The following is a 22,592-nucleotide window of genomic DNA, read 5'->3' as shown; positions in this document are numbered from 1 at the left end:
CTATTTGTGTGCTAATCTAATGTTTTGCTTTTGTTTCACACAGGGAGAGTACACAGTTTCAGTGAAGCTGTATAATGGAGACCATCTCACTGTTGCTTGTGCCGATTTTACCATAAAAAATAAATAATTTTTCCCCACATAAAGCAAAGAAGCAATCAGAAAGAGTTCATTTAAAGTGGTAGGTCACCAAAATAGTGCAAGCTTTGTAGCTAACAAAGCTAGTTTTATTCTACAGTGATATTGAAGGAAATAATTCCACTCAGAGGTTCGGGTGCTATTCTTGTTTATAATCTACTGCTTTTAGGAAGTCACTAGAACCCAAAGAGGTAATTTATCCTATGACATTCACTGTATTTCATTTGCTTTTGTTTCTATAATATATGGCTGCTTTAAAATAGCAAGAGTTTTAAACTCTCAAAAGCCTTCCAGTCCACTAACTACAGAACTGAATGAGACAGGCGTTGCTCAGTGAGCTATCTAGCAGGAGGAGATCAGAGCTTGGTGCTTGAACTCTGCCCTTTTTTCCTGGGCTATTGGAGGCAGGAGGGGACAAGGGCATGCCTGCTAGAGCTATGGCTTTTGTGACTCACGCTCGGCAGGGAGTCCCAACCACAGAACCCTTTCCTACTTGAACTTGGTGCAACCAATGTCTGTCTCATTTTACATCCGTAGGATCCAATGATAGGCTTAGATTGTCCCAGATTTCAATTTTGCTCAGTCTCACATGATATGGGATTTGGAACAGCCTTAGTTTAACTAAATGAGAGGCAAGCCAACATTTTACCAGAGGAGAGGAGTTGCAGTTGCTGCATTAGGAGAGGAGGGCACGAGCACTGCCCAGGTCTTACTCTTATAAATTGATGCCTTGGGAACCACTATATTGCACTCAGTCTCTGGTGGGGAGGAGGGAGTGCCTTACATTATCCCTTCCAAATTCAGTACTTACCTAGCACAGCGCCATTTTTTTTTAATTAAGCTTCCAATATCTTACATTGGCTATTACAATATCAAGGTCAGAAAGGCACCCACCCCACAAACTCTCAACATGCATTCAGTATTATGCACTTAACATTTGCAATCAATACAATATGAATGTTACAAAAAGCTGCAGATACCAGCTGATTTATTAACGGTGAAGAAAACCAAATTATTTATGTTCAGGAAGACATAAGGATAGTAGGGGAAAGGCCTACATGATGTGGAAGCCTCTTCAAGTATCCTGATTGCAGCATTCATCCACATACTTTTATAGAAGTTACAGCATAACTTCACTGTAGCCCTGTAGTCCTCAATGGGGTTAGAACATCCCCAGCACTTTCTGTGTAGACTCTTTTTAATAAACCCATGAAAAAGAGACCAAAGAATGTGAACAGAAGTATTACACCTGCTATTTGAGCAATCCTTGTGTCATATCTGCTCTCTGGAGTAACAGCACTCCACTCTTTGATTTTTTTGGATCAGCTTTTTTGTTTTTTATGTCTTTTTTAATGGCTTGTGAACCATCCTGCTTATATGCTATTATGTCCATCTGCTTCTCAATAAAGTCATATGAAAAAAAGAGTCCTTTATGTTCTTTTTTCTGTTTAGGTATTTTGCTTCTGCGGTCCACCCAAAAGGTAAAGCAAGCAACTCATCAAAAAAGTTACAATTTCTTGCTTGAAACTTGAATATCCTCTCCTCCCTGGCTTTAACAATGCAGAGAAATATCAGGATAAGAGATATAAGCCATCCTCAATACTCTCAGGAAGGACCATTCCCGAACTGTTGCCCCCAGATCTCGTCAGAAGAATACATCTCTGAACAAACAGTGCCCCCGATAAATAACCATTTTGTTCTGAGATGGTCCTCCATTTCCCATCCATGCAGTGGACCTGTTAAACTCAGTTTCACCAACTGTGTTCAAGTCTTCAGGGACCTGATCTACACTATGAAGTTTTACCATGACTGAATATGGTTGTGAATAACCATGTTAACTGACAGTGCTCAACACAAATTAGCGGGCAAAGTGTAAACTCGGACACAACATTCAACATACTGACAGCTAATTGTGATTAAACCTTGCTCTGATCCGGGTTTAAACATAATTAGCTGATGCTATGTTGAACACAGTTTATCCTAGTTGCCTGCTAAACAGTACTCAGCATCATGTTAGTTAACTCAATGAGTCACAACTGTGTTCAGCGACAGTAAAGCTATAAAGGGTAGACCTCTGAGGAAGTATGGGATATCAGCCCACATACAAACAGTTAGACAGCATGGTGCGTGTGGATGTGCACACAATGACTATGTTGCGGAAAAGTCACCATGGAGACTCACTTTAACTCTTTGTAACCTGCCCAGAAGAAGATATCACAAAAATGAATACAAAAAAAGCTCAAAAGCTTGTACCTTCCACCAGAAGTTGGTCCAATAAATGATATTACCTCACCCACCTTGTCTCTCACAGAAAGAGTTGTAATTTATAATTTATTTTTTCCCTAAATTTAAGCCCTCTCTACAAGACTCCTACACGGTTACAAAAGTCAGAACAAACCAACATGGAGAAGAAACCATCAAAATCGCATCTAGAAGCATTAGTAGCATACGGAAATGTTCCCTATGTCCAGCTCACGTCCATGACAAACCTTGCTGCTAAACTCCTATTGGATGCCCTTGCCTTCAACCAACCAACCATAACAGACGAAAAACAATCCCAAGGGCCTTCACTAGTTGAAACACTTCCAACCAAAATAGGCGTCCCCTACAACCTAGACATTGCCCTGTCTACCAAATTCTTCAATCCAGGAGCATACCTCCAAAAATTTCCATTACCAGAGAAGTAAATAAATTGGTGATCTCTTACTCAAGGTGTGGTACTTCCTGTGTGCTGTGGACAATCAACTACACAACCGAGCAACAAAACCACATCTCCAGAAATCAGACTTCTATCGCCTGAGCTGAAGTAGATCTCCTTTTGGTGTTAACTGTAGCAGGTCCCTTAGGATATGTTTACGCCGCAATAAAACACCAGGTGCGGCTGGTCCATGTCAGCTGACTTGTGCTCACAGGGCTCAGGCTGCGGGGCTATACAGTTGTAGTGTAGATGTTCAGGCTTCGGCTGGAGCCTGGGCTCTGGGACCTTCCCCCTTGCAGTCTCCAGAGTTCAAGTTCCAGCCCGAGCCCAAATGTCTACACCACAATTTTACAGCCCCACTCGGGCCAGCTGGGGGTATTTAATTGTTGTGTATATATACCCTTAACCTCTTGACGGACCAGCTACTAGAGGATCTCGCACAAATACACATACATAAAGCCCATACATCACATCAAGATCAGCTGAACAGTCTTTAGTTTCCTAGCACAAACACTGCTTGTCTCTTGCTGTCAGAGAGAATTAGGTAAATGACTGAAAATAAACCCAAGTCCTTACTCCCCAAATAAAACTGGAAACCCATTTTATTCCTGGGGGTGTACTTGAACCCTTTGCTCAGTTATTTGTTACCTAACAACTAAGTGGCTTCCCTCACTACCCCTGCTCCAGAGCTTAGCAGCCCATAGCTTCATCTGCTTCCAGATTAAAAAATGGCTCAGTCCCTTCATCCTGAAAAGCCACTTGGCTTAACCCAGCTTCTCCTTTTATTTCCTGTTCATAATCAGCCTCAGCTGGGCCCTTCCAGGCTTGGCAGTTTGGGCAGTTTCTGCAGGACAGGGATTTGTGTCTTCTCTGGTCCCAGTATAGCGTGTTAACCCCTTCATGTCCCAAGAAGGTTTGGAGCACAGCCACACTGTGATGCCTGAATTAGAACAGATTTAGCAATTACAGCATTTGTCTTTCCAAAATAGCCTTAAAAAGCTAAATAAAGCTACCATAGCAACAAACAAGTTCTGATTGTAGCTGGGCTGTGTGAGTGTGAGAGCACATTCTCCACTGATTCACAGCTCTAGAGAGGAGGAAGGATGCTTTCACAGAAACAAGAACATGTGAACTTCCCATCAGCTCTCCTTGAAGCCAGGAGGAGGAGGAGGCAGAAATGAAACTGATGGCTAGATTCTGTGCTCAAAGACTTCCCTGAAGGAACTGTGTGGGTTGGAAACAACTTTGGGGATTTGTGTAGTCTTCTGTTGTCTTCAAAGATGCTATTCTTTTCTCAAAATGAGTGCATGTATTTTTAAGGATCTTTTTTAGACTCTTGAGTGTGTCACTAAAGAAGGCTCTGGCTGCTCCATTTTATGCTTTCATTGGTTCTCTGGGACACAGTGGTGGGGGAGACCTCAGAAGGGTCTGAATCAGCAGTGGTTTTGTCTTTGCCTCACTCAAGGCAATGGAAAATTAACACATGAAGTTATCTTTGTCCTAGTCCTATACACCACCCAGCTCTCATTGCAACAGAATAGCACACCCATATACCTGATGAAGGATCCATGTGGCACCTAGGCCCCAGTTTTTAAGGAACTCCGTGGGAGCAAACCCGTACCTGTGCAGAGCCTCACTGAATTGAAAGGGGCTCCATGTAACACAAAGGTCCAACCACATGAGCTCCTGCAGGACTGGGGCCTGGCTGACACTGTGATGGGCACGTTACAAATGAATAAAATGACTGGATGATGTGGATGTGGGATCTCCATGCCTCCAACGTTGTAAAGCACATTCCAGTCGGCAGCCCCAAAGCAACAGAAGGACTTCAGAGAGTGTGTCTGTACTTCGAAGAATATCCCAGCAGACAAAGCTAAGGACTAAAGGACACTAAGGGCTTGTCTAGATGGCAAGTTAGTGCCTGGCAAACTGGAGAGTATATCTTTAGTGTACTAGCCTTCACACACTAACTGGCTGCGTGGACCCTGCTACCACACACCAGAAGTTCCTTGGTGCACTTTGACCTACTCCCATTTGAAACAGGAGTAGGGGAAAGGGTGGAAGAGCAGTCACCACCCCTATGTGTCAACTGTATAGGGTATTGGGGCCACTGGATCTGTGTAAAGGGCTCCACTACTGCTACACCAACAGTTACCTGTGCAGGAAGTAAGTGGTGCAGAGGACTTGGGGTGCCCTTTCCATCACAGTTGATTTTCATCTATTTTGCAAAAATAAATAATTAAATACTACTTGCCCCCAATGCTACAGACGCAAAACCTTCCCCTGCATGGCATGGGGCTGGAGGAGGTTATACACTGTCTCTTGGGTTGTGCTGATAGGGGCCCACATTAATTGTTTTGCAAGGGTTACAAATTTGTCTCAACTTCCTGAAGACCCCCCGCTACAATGAGGCTTATAATTAATATCACAGCATGGCTGTTGGGCAATTTGGGGCCATCTCTATATACATATCATTTAAAAAACGAAACATTGTGTCATCAAGATTTTATACTATCTAGATGTGACTCATTGTACCATCACCACTTGGCCATCTTAGCTATTGTTTGTTCCACTTCCTCTAACCCTCCATCTGTCTGTTTTGTCTTCTTTAATTTGTAAGCAGAGCTGGTCAACACTCAGCATTACTGTCTCGCAGAAAATTTTGACATTCCAAATTAGACCGAAAACAAAATTTCCCACAAAATGGAAATTCAGGGGAAAAAAAAGGTTTTGGAAAAATTTGGTTTTATAGGAAATGTCATCAAGGTACTAGACAACTGTTGAGATCAAGAGAAAATAACATTTTCACCAGTTGAGGGCCTCCCACACGCAAAACTAACTAGCTTGAAAGGATCGGAGACAAACAATTAGCATCAGCCAGCAGAAAATTGCCAGGGTGATTTCAAGCATCTCCAAAAAACCTGAACAAAGAGATCAGACATACAAGACACACTAAAAGAGACCAGGCTCTTGCTTAGATGGATTTCCAGTATAGTGGCAGCATTAGGCACCTGCAACCCATGCAATCATTGGAGGCCCTGAGGCAGCCCCCTGACGTAGCAACTGAGTTACAAATGAAACGCAGGCCCAGCCCAGCATGACAACACAAGGATGCAAGTCCACTCAGCGTGATGAGTGTCAATGCTTGTAGGGGCCCAAGAATTGAGCTCTGCATGGGCTCACCATGAGACAAATGCCACCACTGTTCCAAAGGAGGGTATTCTGTTGCTAAGGGCCCAATTGCTATTTGGTGGGCCACTCATGAGTACACAAGATGGTAAAACATCCTTTGGCATTGTCATAATGTATCCACTATCTGGTTATATAATAATCCCAAGGCTATTTTAGAGTGAGATGGTAGTGGCTGGTTTCAGAAATTCACTGACTCACACACTGAGTAGCCACCCATGGGCTTTTTTTTTTCCTCCTCTTCCCACTCTCCTCACTCTGCTCTGCCTCCATCAATCTTACCACAGGACAGCATGACGCTGAGTGTGAAACAACCAGAAAGGGGCTCAACTTCCTGAGGGTTTGATCATGAGAATGGCACTGCTGAGAGCCAAAACAAATATTTACCAGTAACCCTGTGTCTTTTGTTTGCTTGCATGGCTCCCATTTACTAGATTTCTTACAGTAAATTTTACAGCTAGAGTTAGTAAAGTGACAAGGTGTGCCTATTGCTTCTCAATGCGCTGATGGTTTCTCCCTTATTTAGTATTTAAAATTTTGTATTTAATATTGAATGTTCTCTGTCCCTTCCAAGACTAGATTGTCACTTGTTTGCCCTCCCTATATCATGCTTAGAGCTGTCAGCCTGAAGAATTCTGGGATCTTTTGGGGGAAGGAGAAGTGGTGGGGAATGGTCCACGCATAGCAGTGGTTTTCAACCTGTGGTCCATGGATCCCTGGGGGTCCGCAGACTATGTCGAAGATTTCCAAAGGGGTCTGCACCTCCATTCAAAATTTGTTAGGTGCCTGCAATGAAAAAAGTTGAAAACCACTGATATACAGGGTTTAATTATTTAATGCTTGATATGCTTTAGTCACAATGCTGCTGGCTCTGTCTGACTCATATTAAGGATTCTTCTGTCCTCTCACTACTGAGCTAGATCCCAGTCCTGCAAAAACATAAATGCTTAACTTTGCCTTCAATGGGACTATTCATATCTTTAAAGTTAAGCATGTGCATATGTGCAGAATCAGGTCCTTTGTCCCCACATCAACCACATGATGCCAATAACTTTCCTCCCTCTGTCTCCCTCCCTCCTCCCTCTATCCATCCCTGAAATGGAAACAGCAGTGGCTGTTGCAGTCCTTGTTATTTCAGGCTGGGAAACAGTGCACACAAGTTCCCTATACTCTTTCATCTCCATTTATTGAAGTTAAACCCCAGCTATTTCCCATTCTGAAAGCCAGAAAGCAAAGTCAACTGAAAAAGTAAGTATTAAAAAATGTAGCCATCCAAACTGATCTTAATGTTGGATAAAAAGTTCAGGCTTGAATCAATTAGCTAGAGACACTATTGTTTGTAGCCAATTAAAAATCAAAGCAGAACCAATTTACCCATTAATGGGGGTGTTGTGAAAGATGAGGGGGCTGCCAGTAGCTCCCTAGTTACAACATAGATTTTCTATTGCTTTGCAGAGGACAGATAAATTACTACCAAAGTTTTATTACTGATTCTATGAATGTGAAAAAAAATCTTGTCATGAAGCTTGTATTTCTTCTTCACAGCTTGGGCTGTTCTCTAATAAATAGAAAAGGGACATCAAATTCAATCATCCCTAAACTTTAGGGAAGTTTGGATCCAGATCACAAACAGGTGGTTCTTTTCCATCTCTAATTATTTTGTTAACACCCATAAATATAACTGCAGAACTGGAGAAAATAAATCCAGATCCATTTAAAAACAAATATGTATCTTGTACGTAATGTTTAAAAAGAAAGGTGGTTAGCCACTTTGCTGCAGGTCCTAAATGGAACTTCTGTGCAGTAATGATGGAATGTGGCAGAGGAATGCCTGATCATTCCCTATATTGCCAAATTCCTCTGGAATATCAATATCTCATTATCTCCAAGAGTCACGTCTTCCTGTTTATCCATAGCTGCCATACAGCCTTGTCTATATTGTGGATTTGCCCTGATTCCAGCACTCAATGGCCAGCAACCAGCAGCTGCACTGGTGTAAACTCCAAGTGCAGACAAGGCAAGCAACTATTTGTACCACTGGTGCTTACCTTGGATTCAAGCAGAACTTCATGTAATTTTTAGATGACAGGACCATGCTTTTATAGCAGAATCCTCTCTAGCAAAACAGCTCTTTCCAGCCCCAGCTAGAACCTTTGAGGAAGGAAGTGCAACTTCCCCTCTGAACTCCAGCTGTAGTGAGGCTTTGCCCACATAGCTAACACTCAAGAAAATGACAGGTTTCAGAATAGCAGCCGTGTCAGTCTGTATTTGCAAAAAGAAAAGGCGTACTTGTGGCACCTTAGAGACTAACGAATTTATTTGAACATAAGCTTTCGTGAGCTACAAAGCTTATGCTCAAATAAATTTGTTCGTCTCTAAGGTGCCACAAGTCCTCCTTTTCTTTTTACTCAAGAAAATGAGGCCCACATCCTGCTAACTTCCACTGACAGAGCCTTGCTATCCTTTTTTTCACTCTGGTGTACAAATCACCAGACTTCTTAGTCCCAGAACTCAGGTGTCCCCTCACTATCCAGTGGGACTCAGGGATAGGAAGGGATGAGAAGGTGAGTGACCGTAACTGTTCTGAGCAGGGCAGGGGGACTCATAATGAGAGAAGAGAACTCTGGACTTTTCCCAGCACTTAGCTAACCTAACATCTACAGTGGGTCACAAATTTTCTGACAGAATGTTTTTTTCATCAGAAAATGTTGATTCCTCAAGAGCAAAAAGTTTGCCAAAAACAAGTGTGATTTTGATGAGTTTTCAGAATGGAATGTTTCAATTTTTCATTTCTCAATGATTTTTGGTTTGAAATTTATTTTATAATTAAAATTTTAAAAAATTAAAATACTGAAACTGGAACAAAATGTTTTGATTTTATCAAAACTTTTCAATTAACCAGAACTAAAATCAGAATTTCATTCTGCAGGTAATTTCACAATTTTTGTTTCCATTCCATTCAGGAACAGAAAAAAAAATTAATTCATGGAATTTCCCACCAAATGGAAAATCTGATTCCTGCCCAGCTCTACTCAACTCAGTACACTAAAGATTTTTTCTGGTTGTTCTTCTGACTAGCGCTAGACATCTTTTCCTCCTCTTTACAGCTACATACCATTCAAGATCCAGTACCTGGGTGGGGAAGACTTTTAAGTAACTTATAGGATTCTACATCTTATGCTATGTAATAATGTACATTTCGTATTCCAATCTGGTAACATCTACGTCCTTATGTTATACACTATTCCAGTAGGTGGCAGTGTTAACCTAAGAGTCACTATGTATACTTTTTTGCAAGATTCTTCCTGGATACCTGACTTGGAGATTGTGAAAGGGATTCACAGTTTTAAAAATACAAATAAGAAATAAGAAGTTTTTAACTGCACAGTGGTTTATCATGGCCTTAGTGTTAAACTCTGTTTCTTGCACTAATGTTTTAAAGGCTTCCTAATTGAGAATGAGAGATGTTTTATTAAATGTTATATATTATTACACTCATTTCTCGACCCAAAGTGATTCTAAGAACTTTTGTTTTGTTTTTAACCCTTTGATATCTGGAGCCAGCCTTCCCAGCGTTCTGTTTGTAACCACATCCTCACTGCACCCAAACACAATACATAAAAGGTCCTCTCTTCTTAAGTGGACGCCTGGTGAAAGGGTGATTGCATGTTCCATGTAGCAAAGCATCTTACATTCTCCGTTAGGTATCACGACAACATGGCATAGTTACAAGTTTCCGGCTTTATGAGCAAAAAGGTCTTTTATTTCACTGTATCCCAAACTCACACAGAGGCAGTGTATAAAAAATGTGCTGTGAAAAAATAGCAAAAGTGGTCTTGAAATCCCCTTACACCTACATTTTCATAATGTAGCCCAAACCTCACTAGACAGTCTTGTGGACCACTTCCTCTCACACTCACAATCATGCCCCTCTCCCCGCCATTCCACCAAGCATCATGGGGACCGAATCCCCATTTTATCCTGGGGATCATCCCCCATTCAGCATTGCGTGGACCACCTCCTCTCTCACTCACCATTCCAGGGACCACCTCCCATTTGCAATTGCACAGATCACTTCCCATCCCACTTGCAAATAAAAAGTATCCTTGTAGTTACTGCTGCTACAAAGTAGTGATATTGGGAACACATTTAATGTATTTTTAGCTTCTTGTGTATGCAATTTAGTAGCTAGAAACAATGGGAGGAAGGAGCTAGCACCATGTGACTTGCTAGCTCTCCTAAGAGACCACCAGCAAATGCAGTGTGGACAACCAACAGTCCGGATCACAGAATGGGAATCCCCTGCCTATACTAATTCTGTTTTCCAGTGCTTGAACAATTCTACAAATGGTTTCAGAGTAGCAGCCGTGTTAGTCTCTATCCGCAAAAAGAACAGGAGTACTTGTGGCACCTTAGAGACTAACAAATTTATTAGAGCATAAGCCTACAAATGACACTCATGTGTCACTTCTTTTCAGTTAAGTGGGAATGTTGTAAATGTTTCAGCAATTAGTCAGCCTGCCCATTTCACCCAGTGACCCGGATATTATACAAACCACAGAAAAGATTGCAATGCCTGAATTTTCTTGTATTTATTTAAAAGTCCCCATAGTCAGTCACTCTCCCTGAAACCTGGCTTCTTCCTCCCCAACGTCCTCTTTCCTACCACAGCAACAGAAACTACCAGTCTGAGGAATTGCAGCCTACTTGCTGTAGTTTACCAGTACAGTGCAGTCCCTGGTGATATCAGAAGTGTTCCAATTAAAAGATCATCCTGACTATCAGAGACTCATAGGAATATAATGTGCTGGGAGATATTTACTATGAAGGCATTAATTACTTTAAATCTCAGCAATGCACATAGCATTAAGACATTTTCAAGCTGATAAAAGAAGAGGGGTTGTCCCTGGTGTTCTGGCCAAAATCCAAGTCAAGGATGATAATTATATTCTGCTTATTTACAATACCATCTGCAGTTTCATTTCAATACACTATTTGGGCCTGATCCAACGCTCATTGAAATCAATAGAAAACTCTCTCATTGACTTCAATAGGAGCTGTATCCGAGTCACATTTACTCCTTGGCCTAACCTGATGTTACATGGTGTTGTCCACCGTTTAACGGCTGCTGTGTGCTTCCCTAGAATGACTGCACTTCAGGAGTGGATGAAACAATCCCTATACGTCCATTACCTTCCACAGAGGAGTGGGAGGAAGTTCAATAAGCTAAAGAAACATGATCCAGTAGATTAAGCCCAAAATACTGGTTTTCTTGAAAAAAGGTTTATAAGGAACCTGAGGTCCTAACTCAGGTAAGCGTCTAATTACGGCAATGTGAGTCTCCCTGAGTAAGAACCAAATAAAAAACTTAATCAAATATGCAGTAAGGATCCCAGGAATTGGACCAGCGTTAATATATATTTTCAGAAAGTTTAATTGTATTAGAGTTAGTTGTTAGAATTAAAATATTATTGTTATGGTCATTTGTATTACTGCAGAGCCTATGAGTCATTGACCAGGACGCACTGTGTTACGCACTGTACAGACAAAACAATAAGACATTCCCTGTCCCAAAGAGTTTGCAATATAAATATAAGGCAAGCAACAACAGATGGATAGACAGACAGATTGGGGAGTACAAGGAAACGATGAAACAATGCTGGACAGCATGGAAGGCAGCAGTCTTAGCACACCAGCAGCCTAAAAGTTGTCAATTTTGCATTTAAAGGTGATCTTAAAGCATTTATTTTTAAATTGGGCTTATACTCTTTCTTCTTTAAGATGTGCACAGGTAGCCTGAGAGGTTTATAGAGGTATATTTTGTTGGGTTTTTTATAAAAGAGGGTGTAGAAGCTTGCTTTTTTTTTTTTACTTTAGAAATATCAAGTTTATGCATGCAGTATTGTCTGGGTTTGCTGAAGGAACCAGAGGTTTCAGAGGATGTGTAATGAGAGCTCTCACACCTTAAATGAAGGGTGTGAGTGATGAATGCTCAATAAAAATCTTTTTTCCAACATGTTTATTAGCCATCGGAGTTCAATAGTTTAAACAAAAACAAACAGCATCTTACATCAGTAGCTCTGAAAGCGCTTTACAAAGCAGATCAGCATCATTATCCTCATTTTACAGAAGGAGAAACGGAGGCACAGAGCTGTAAAGTGAATTGGCCAAGGTCACCCAGCATACCTGTGGTAGAGTCAGGAATAGAACCTGGGTCTCCTGTGTCCCAATCTCATGCTCTTATCCAGAAATCAAGTTTGCCTTTAGAATTTGCAAGTATGTTAGGATCCACAGGTGAAAGACACCATAAAAGTGTAAAAAGAAAAGGAGTACTTGTGGCACCTTAGAGACTAACCAATTTATTTGAGCATAAGCTTTCATGAGCTACAGCTCACTTCATCGGATGCATACTGTGGAAAGTACAGATGATCTTTTTATACACACAAACCATGAAAAAATGGGTGTTTACCACTACAAAAGGTCTTCTCTCCCCCCACCCCACTCTCCTGCTGGTAATAGCTTATCTAAAGTGATCACTCTCCTTACAATGTGTATGATAATCAAGTTGGGCCATTTCTAGCACAAATCCAGGTTTTCTCCCTACCCCACCCCCCACAAGCTGGATTTGTGCTGGAAATGGCCCAACTTGATTATCATACACATTGTAAGGAGAGTGATCACTTTAGATAAGCTATTACCAGCAGGAGAGTGGGGTGGGGGGAGAGAAAACCTTTTGTAGTGGTAAACACCCATTTTTTCATGGTTTGTGTGTATAAAAAGATCTGCTGTACTTTCCACAGTATGCATCCGATGAAGTGAGCTGTAACTCACGAAAGCTTATGCTCAAATAAATTCGTTAGTCTCTAAGGTGCCACAAGTACTCTTTTTCTTTTTGCGAATACAGACTAACACGGCTGTTACTCTGAAACCTGTCATAGAAGTGTAGAAGTTTTGAGTAGTGTACCAGCTATTAGAAGCAACCTGGAAGACTGAATTGTACCCAGTACAGCCTGAGTAATGGCAGCATGTAGCTGTGTTGCCCCAAGAGGAGGACAGCAATGGGAGAACTCCTCCAATCAGCATAGGTAGTGTCTACACTGAAGCACTACAGTGCTGCAGCTGTAGCATTTTAAGTGTAGATATACCTTCAGAGTCACAGTCTGGTTCTTCTTTCCCTGTTATTCCAGGGGGAAATTAATTGTGCTTGCCCTTCTGCTAATGCAGGTTACTTCTATCTCTGCACTGGCACCAGTGTGCAGTTGGCTCCTAGTGGAGGCAGAGGGAGCCTGGCAGCGACTACTCTCCTTAACCTATGCAGGATCCAGTGATGCGGGTAAATTCTCCTTTGTCCTTAATCCCTCCCCCCAGTTCCCCGTGGGAGTTTGCAGGATTGCTCATGATTGACACCCAAGTGAACAAAGACTGTACAGTCAGATATTTACATCAGCAAATACCAATTTCTTACCCAATCACCACTTGAACAGACAATACCAGGTGTGCCAGGTAACTAGACAGGTGTGGCTTTTATCGACTGTACACAGTCATTGAAACAAATTGCATTGAATCAGTTCCCTGGCAGTTATCCGAATTGTAATACTACTTTGTATTTTCCATCTCAGGATCTCAAAGTGCTTTAAAAGTCACAGACCTGTGAGGGAGGTATAACTTAGTATCCCCATTGCAGATGGGAACATGAAACTGTTTACACTAGAGACTTCAACTCTTCCTAAGGATTTGTCTAGATTTAAAGGGGTGATGGTAGGTCATGTTAGCTGGCTTGATCTAACACTTTCTAAAACTCTAGTCAAGACAAAGCAAGTTGTACTTCAGCATGTGCTAGCAGGGATAACTAAGTCCTGGGCGGGGAACTTGCTTTGGGCAGGTCTATACTACCACTTACGTCAATCTAACTTATGTCACTCAGGGGTATGAAAAAGAAACCCCTCTGACGCAAGTTACACTGACCTAAGTGCTGTCCACACCGGCACTATGTTGGTGGGAGACACTCTCCCGCTGACATAGCTTCTGCCTCTTGCAGAGGTGGAATAATTATGCAGACGTGAGAGCGCTCTCCCATCAGCACAGAGCATCTTCACCAGACACACTGCAGTTGCACCAATGTAGCACTACTACCCTGCCCTTTGTCTTGACTAGAGCTTTAGAATGTGTTAGATAAAGCTCAATACAGCCAGCTAACAGGATTTAATAACATAGTACTTTTAAACCCTATTCTAGACAAAACTCAGTTGAACCAGGGGGTTGCCCTGCACCTGGCTTATCCTTATATGCTAGTGCAAACTGGGTACAAAATGTGCCGTTCTAATTTGGTAGAATTTTACACACACTTTGCACTTATGTAAAGGGCAGATGTAGGGCAATGATGAATCAGGTCTGCACAGAGAAGCAGCACCAGTTTAATTAAAGCAGGTTTACAAATTAGAACTGGTTACAAATTTTCCAACAAAACAGTTTCTCCATCAGAAAATGTCCATTCAGTAGAACCGAAATGTTTTGCAGAAACTTATCAGTTTCAACGAACTTCCACTGAAACACAGGCAGTCAGAGCTCCACCCTGCCTGCCAGCCAGCAGTCTGGAAGCCCTGAGAACCCGGGCTCAAGCTGGAGCTCTCAGAGCTTCCTGTTCCCTGCCACACAGCTAGGAGTTTGGCTTCCAAGTTCCCAGATCCCTCACAGCTGCCACAGCTTCGGAGAGCTCAGAGGCAGGACTCAGCAGGGAGCCTTGGAGCTCGGGCTCCCAAACCCCATTTTGTTTAAAATTTCCAAAATGAAACGTTTCGATGATTTCAGTTTTTCCCCCCAGATTTTCCCTTCCATGCAAAACTTAGAAATTTATACTTTTTTTCCTGAAACAGAGTGAATTTTTTTCAGAATTTTGAAGTTTCCTGTGGTACAGAAATGTTGACCTTTGACCAACTCTGTTAAAAACCTATTTAGTTAAACCAGCCCAAACCTGTGTGACCAGGCTTATATTGGTTTACAACTGGCTTATGGCAACTTAACTTGCATCGACTATTTGTAAACCGACATACATGTGGTCATGAAGATTTTCCCCTGAATTGACTAAGTCAATATTTAAACCAATTTTAATTAAAACAGCACAACTTAATTATATGCTCTTTGGGGCAGAGGCCGACTTTTTGTTCTGTATTTGTACAGTGCCCAAAACAGTGAGGTCCTAGACCATGACAAGGGCTCCTAGGCACGATCACAAAACAAACAAATAAAATAATAATAGTTAATAATAGACACAGCAACAATTCTTGCAAAATATTTTGCAGCTGATCTCTTGCCTTACTATTTCAACAGCTTAGTGCATGTGGCAAGTCCATTTCCAAAAGCAGGTTTAATGCTGGAACATATTTGCCTCTCAATCCACGGATCTATCTGATTTTAGCACAACACTATGACTAGCTGATAACTTGGTTCCCTTGAAACATCAGCAGCCAAGCACGAGATTGGCATCATCTCCAGGAAGCAGAACACCACAGCCGCTATTTTTTATTTAAAATCATAATAAAAGACGATTTTATTCTCCACATGGGATCAGCCGTAAGTCTGATTCCTTCTGAAAGTATGATATACAGAGATCTGAAGCAAGGGAAAAAGTTACAAGCAGTCAAGTGAGGAGAGAGAACCTTTGGATTTAAACTTTGTAGAAGAGAATGTTTTTCGCCGCAATGAAGATGAGGCTTCAAACCGGACTACCTGGGTAGACTGGCACACAACATCAAAGGATTAAAATAGGAAAAGGCCATGTAATCCATCCCCTCCCCCAACTCCCACCCCCTGCCACACACACATCCTAAATTGATGAATCCACCAGTGTCAGGCATTTCCTCTCTCTAAAATTACCAAGCTGGTGATGTCAGTGCCAAACTTTGTAAATATGTGACTTCTGGAGAAGTATCAAATACTTCAACTACTTAACCCTCCCCGAGGCATCATGGTTATCCATGGAAATACTTTCAGTGTCTTTGCACCTGTAATGTGAACAGCTGCTGGGACGCCTTATTACTGTATTTCATGAACTGCTGTTCCCCCCCAGCACAGGCAACATACAGAGAACTCACTGTCAGTCACCCTAAGGGCCTGTGCCGAGGACGAATTGAGATTAAGGTGCTCCTTGTCTCCCCCATTTTAAGTAGTAATGTGGGAGGGAAAGCAGCCTCCACAGAGTCCCTGCTCTCCCTCCCTCCCAGATGGGCAGGGAGTAGCTGGAGCCTTGGCTCCTCCTCTTACAACATACCAGGCAGTGCAGCTGAGTTAGCACACAGGGGCAGTAATCCATGTCAGGCTGGCATATATGACTTCCCTCCCACACCTTCCCAAGAGCAAGGGAGGAACCATGGACCAGATTCTGACACTCTGAGGCTAAAGGCAGGTCTAGACGTACAGTGCTGCAGCTGCACCGCTGCAGCACATCTGGTGAAGACGCTCTATGCTGATGGGAGAGAGCTATATGCTGTTGGCATAATAAAACCACTTCCACAAATGGCAGAAGCTGTGTTGGCAGGAGCTCTCCTACCAACATAGCTCTGTGCCCATGAGCGCTTATATGAGCTTTATTTATGTCACTGGCGAGGGTGGTTTATTCATATAAATTATGCCAGGATAAGCTATGTAGACATAACCTAAGCCTTATTTCCTGGCCTGCGGCTAGGACAGCACAACCCTGCACTGCCCCACACACAGAGTCTGTGGCAAAGCCACAACCGAGTCCATAATGTGGAAGTGTTAAAACAGGTAAATAATGTATTGACACACTATCATGCAGGTGATGAGACAGGGAGCATACTCTCCAAGTCAGATACATTACATTTATATCTACATCTTCCACTCCACCAGTGTAAAACCAGCTTAACCATGGGGAACTAACTGCAAGGAGTCTGAGTGAATGTAGAAAACAGTGAGTTCTGCCTATGGTTGTAATAGCTCTGTGTGTGTGTGTGAGTGTGTTTGAGAGAGAGAGAGAGAGAGAGAGAGAGAGAGAGATTATTGGGCCAGCCCTGGGACAAGAACACATTCACTGTACAACCACAGATGTATACAAATAATATGCAAGTACACCTTTTTCATCATAATTTTTGTCCATTAAACTCTCCATAATGAAAAAGCTGACCTGCTTGTTCAGGGGCAATATAACTAGTGTAACTAGTTTGGCATTCAGTGGTGTGTAAAATGAGTGTAACATGAATGCTGAGGAAGAAGAGTGTAGCAGGAAAAGCAGGAAGATGTAGAACAAAGTAGAAGAGTGGGGCAATGGGTATCGGAACAGTGACAACACTTCCTATTCTGCTAGGCCACAGACTCAATGCTGGCACACTCTCCTCATATTTTATATTAAAAAATTGGCTCCTTGTTTTTCCTAGAAGTCTCTAGGGAGCTAGTAGGTATGTGACTCCACAGATACTCAAGGCAGCAATAGGTGATTAATTGAGAGAGGAAGTGATTTTTATTCAAATTATTTAAAACTTTTGGGGGCCTGCTTCTCCTCTCATATACCATGGTGTAAATCAGAATGAACTCCACTGAAAACCATAAAAAGAAAAGGAGTACTTGTGGCACCTTAGAGACTAACAAATTTATTAGAGCATAAGCTTTCATGAACTACAGCTCACTTCATCGGATGCATACAGTGGAAAATATAGTGGGGAGATTTTATATACACAGAGAACATGAAACAATAGGTGTTACCATACAGACAGTAACAAGAGTGATCAAGAAAGGTGAGCTATTACCAGCAGGAAAGCAGGGGCTGGGGGGGCAGGGGGGGAGAACCTTTTGTAGTGATAATCAAGGTGGGCCATTCCAACACTTTACAAGAACAGTAGGAGGGGAAATAAAGATGGACCACAAGCTGTAAGGAACAGTATCCCCAATAATATCACGGCAAACCTGGTGGCTGAACTTTGTGACTTTGTCCTCACCCATAACTATTTCACATTTGGGGACAATGTATACCTTCAAATCAGCGGCACTGCCATGGATACCCACATGGCCCCAAAGTATGCCAACATTTTTATGGCTGACTTAGAACAACGCTTCCTCAGCTCTCGTCCCCTAATGCCCCTACTCTACTAGTGCACTACATTGATGAGATCTTCATCATCTGGACCCATGGAAAAGAAGCCCTTGAGGAATTTCACCATGATATCAACAATTACCATCCCACCATCAACCTCAGCCTGAACCAGTCCACACAAGAGATCGACTTCCTGAACACTACGGCGCTAATAAGCAATGGTCACATAACCACCACCCTATACCGGAAACCTACTGACCGCTATACTTTACCTACATGCCTCCAGCTTTCATCCAGACCACACCACATGATCCATTGTCTACAGACAAGCTCTACGATACAACCGCATTTGCTCCAACCCCTCAGACAGAGACAAACACCTACAAGATCTCTATCAAGTGTTAGAGATACTTGATAACACTTGATTATCACTACAAAAGGTTCCCTCCCTCCCCCCCACCCCAGCCCCCGCTTTCCTGCTGGTAATAGCTCACCTTTCTTGATCACTTTTGTTACAGTCTGTATGGTAACACCCATTGTTTCATGTTCTCTATGTATATAAAATCTCCCCACTATATTTTCCACTGTATGCATCCGATTAAGTGAGCTGTAGCTCACGAAAGCTTATGCTCTAATAAATGTGTTAGTCTCTAAGGTGCCACAAGTACTCCTTTTCTTTTTACGGATACAGACTAACACGGCTGCTACTCTGAAACTGAAAACCATGGAATTGCACCAGTGCAAAAGTGATACAAGGTAAAGGAGTATCAGGCCTTTTGTTTTTTAATTCCTGTTTAATTCAAATATCTAACAATTGGAAGAAAAGCTCTCTTTGTTAAATATTCAGTAGCCACACGGAGGCACAACAGAGCAAGAAAAGGGAGCTGGGTGGGTAGAGCCAAGCATGGAAAAGCTTTTAATGCTTACACACACTGGTCCTAGAGTTAGCACCAGCAATGATAGCAAACAGAGAAAGATTAGCAACATTCCTACATTGCTACTTCTCATCCCCAAGCCCACCATTTGCCAGAGATGGGTGTGAAGCAGCACCCCAGATCTGAAAACCTCTGAACTTGGGAGTGTTTGAAATCTGGATGAGAATCTTACACCATGGGCGCACCTGTAATATTTGAGGTATAAATCATATCCCTGTTGTGCAGAGAATTAACTGTCTGAGATCTGAGCTCGACAGTAATATTCAAATCACAGAAGGCTGTCTTGGCCCAATGCAGTGAGACAGCCAAAGTTTAGTCTAGTTCAAGTGTTTTCCTCCTTAAGGATAAGCCAAGTGATTTGCTAGGTCAGCTCATCTGAATTGGTGGTGGGGCAAAATAAGCACTTTTCCCTCTTAATTATAGTCTTTCTATTACATGATTTAGGTTCCTCTTTCCATTGTTTGTAAAACAGGATAGTACTGCATAATAGCATGTAACTTGATACTGCAGCAGGAGGGGCTGTTCAGCCAAGGCAAGCCCAAGAAGAAAACAGCTCTTCTCCTAGCCAAACAGCTGAACAGCAGCAAGGAAATCTCCCCATCTCCCCCCTCTTCCACTCAGCGCTGAACTGTGCTATCCGGAGTAGGAAAGGCCAGTAGGCTGTCCCACACGCTGTTCGTATGCAGCTAATTACGGCCATGAGACTCTTGTTGGCACAACTGAACAAACTTCACACTGGTGTGTCCTGACTGAGCTAAGCCTGTTATGCTTGGCACACAATCCCTGATTTGTGTGTTTATTTATTTATTTGCTTTAAGAAAAATAAAGAGAAACTCCCCCCTGCGATTTCAGTTTTTAGTCACTGAGTGCCAAACATTGTAGACTTCCCTCAGGCAAAATTCCCACTGATTTCAATGGAGTGTTGCCTGAGTAGGGCCCACAAAATTGGGCCCACAAAATCAGGCCCGATGTCTCTCAGCCCATATCTACACTACAGGCACTACAGCAGCACACGTAGAATAAACGCTTCCTACAGTGACACAAGGGATTTTTCCATCAATGTAGGAACTCACCTCCCCGAGTTCCAGTAGGTTTCACTCCTGAGCACTGTAGCTATGCTGACGTAACTTTAAGTGTACGACCAGGTCTAAAATAGGATGATATCACCAATCATTCAGTACTTCACTGGCTACTCATTGTTCTGAACTGGGGGGAGAGAGGGAGGGGTAAGAGGTTATGTCAGACAAAAATAAACTTTGGATTTATATGTCCATCCTCAGAAACCTACATGAGGGAGTCTGAATATGGAGCCTTGGGACAAATTCTGCCCTCATTGACACCACTGCAATTCCATTGAAGTCAATGTGCTTGTGCCAGTGTAAAGCCTTGTCTGCAGACTAACTGCACCATTTTACTTTAAACTGGTTTAGTTAAAGCGGTGCAAACCCCTGGGTGGACGCACTCATTTCAGTTTAAAAGTGATTTACTTTTGTTTATCTCAGACCTGATCCTAATCAACTTAAGCCAACCCTAAATAAACGTCCAAAAAGATGTTTGTATTGGTTTAACTAAATCGGTTTTAATCATTCCTTTTGCCAAACCCGTGAAACTTTCTAATATAAACAAAGTCTTGGGTCTGATCTACACACACTGAACTAAACTAAGGATATGATTTTAAATGGATTCAGATAAAGTGTTGCAAACCTCTGTGTGGACACTCCTATTGGTTTAGACCAGACTTATAGCAGGGGTTACCTTACATTCCTCAGGCTTAGTCTACATTAAAAAGTTAGGCTGACCCAGCTACATTGCTCAGGAGTGTGAAAAATTGTATGTCCCCTGCTCTGTTTTACCCACATTCTGCCATATATTTCATGTTATAGCAGTCTCAGATGATGACCTAGCACATGTAGTTCATTTTAAGAACACTTTCACTGCAGATCTGACAAAATGCAAATAAGGTACCAATGTGAGATTTCTAAAGATAGCTACAGCACTCTACCCAAGCTTTAAGAATCTGAAGTGTCTTCCAAAATCTGAGAGGGATGAGGTGTGGAGCATGCTTTGAGAAGTCTTAAAAAAGAGTAACACTCTGATGCGGAAACTACAGAACCCGAACCACCAAAAAAGAAAAATCAACGTTCTGCTGGTGGCATCTGACTCAGATAATGAAAATGAACATGTGTCGGTCTGCACTGCTTTGGATCATTATTGAGCAGAACCCATCATCAGCATGAACATGTCCTCTGGAATGGCGGTTGAAGCATGAAGGGACATCTGAATCTTTAGCGCATCTGGCACAGAAAATTTCTTGTGACGCTAGCTACAACAGTGCCATGAGAACGCCTATTCTCACTTTCAGGTGACATTGTAAACAAGAAGTGGGCAGCATTATCTCCTGAAAATGTAAACAAACTTGTTTGTCTGAGTGACTGGCTGAACAATAAGTAGGACTGAGTGGACTTGCAGGCTCTAAAATTTTACATTGTTTTATTTTTGAATATAGTTTTTGGTACATAATTCTACATTTGTAAGTTCAACTTTCATGATAAAGAGATTGCATTACAGTACTTGTATTAGGTGAATTGAAAAATACTATTTCTTTTGTTATTTTACAGTGCAAATACTTGTAATCAAAAATAAACGTTAAGTGAGCACTGTATACTTTGTATTCTGTTTTGTACTTGAAATCAATATATTTGAAAATGGAGAAAACATCCAAAAATATTTAAAATAAATGGTATTCTATTATTGTTTAACAATGCAATTAATTGCGCGATTAATTTTTTTAATTGCTTGACAGCCCTAATAAATATATAAATAAATAACACCATCTAGCTCTTATACAGTGCTTTTCACCAGCAGTTCTCAAAGGGCTTTACAAAGGAGGTCAGTATCATGATCTCCATCTTACAGGTGTGGAAACTGATGCACACAGAGGGGACGTGACTTACCCAAGGTCACCCAGCAGGCCTGTGGCAGAGGCAGGAATAGGACCCAATACACATACTGATTTGGATTTCATATTGGGATACAAAAATAAAAAGCAGCATAGTTAAGTTAAAGGAGTTAGACTGATGTGAATTAAATTAGAATCAGACCCCCAGAATTTTGCTCCACTCCAGGTACTCTCTGGTCCACAACTTTCAGACAAACCGTTTGTCTCCTTAACCAGAATTAGTGCTCTGTTTTCTCTGTCACTCACGAACTTTGTTCCACAGAGGGATACTGAATTCTTCATCAAAGAGGAGCGGACTAAGTCCAGCAGTGTTCTTCATAGTCTACCAATCATTAACTCTGCAGATGTCTTTCTGGTATCTTTCTTTTTTCTGTTATGCAGTCAGGATACCACCATGCTTTCTTCAAACCTTTTCCTATTTGTTGAGAAAACAGAAAACTTTATAATGTTGATGAAGCTTTCCACAGGCATTGTTTGTTTGTGGAAGTGTGTTCTGAAGAGGGTAACACATTGTACCTTACACCAAGATAACAGCAGAAGAACTCTTTTGCTTGGTGAGAAGTGTAATCTCTCTAAATCTACAAGTCAGACAGGGCACTGATAGCTTTCTGAGAACTGCACAGACATTATTAC

At 41.9% G+C, this 22,592-nt stretch overlaps 1 protein-coding gene across 1 annotated transcript in view; it reads left to right on the top strand.

Moving 5' to 3' along the window:
• Window positions 1-1,560, top strand: part of LY86 (lymphocyte antigen 86) — a 33,829-nt gene extending 32,269 nt beyond the window's left edge. Inside the window, exon 5 of the mRNA XM_007064238.4 lies at window positions 44-1,560. Coding sequence (XP_007064300.3) covers window positions 44-127 — 84 coding nt within the window. The 3' untranslated portion in view covers window positions 128-1,560. The remainder of the gene's footprint in view (window positions 1-43) is intronic.
• The last annotated feature ends 21,032 nt before the right edge of the window (window positions 1,561-22,592 follow it).

The sequence above is a fragment of the Chelonia mydas genome, chromosome 2, assembly GCF_015237465.2.
Source record: "Chelonia mydas isolate rCheMyd1 chromosome 2, rCheMyd1.pri.v2, whole genome shotgun sequence".
Classification (NCBI taxonomy): Eukaryota; Metazoa; Chordata; order Testudines; family Cheloniidae; genus Chelonia; species Chelonia mydas.
This window is presented reverse-complemented; position numbering and strand designations above follow the sequence as displayed.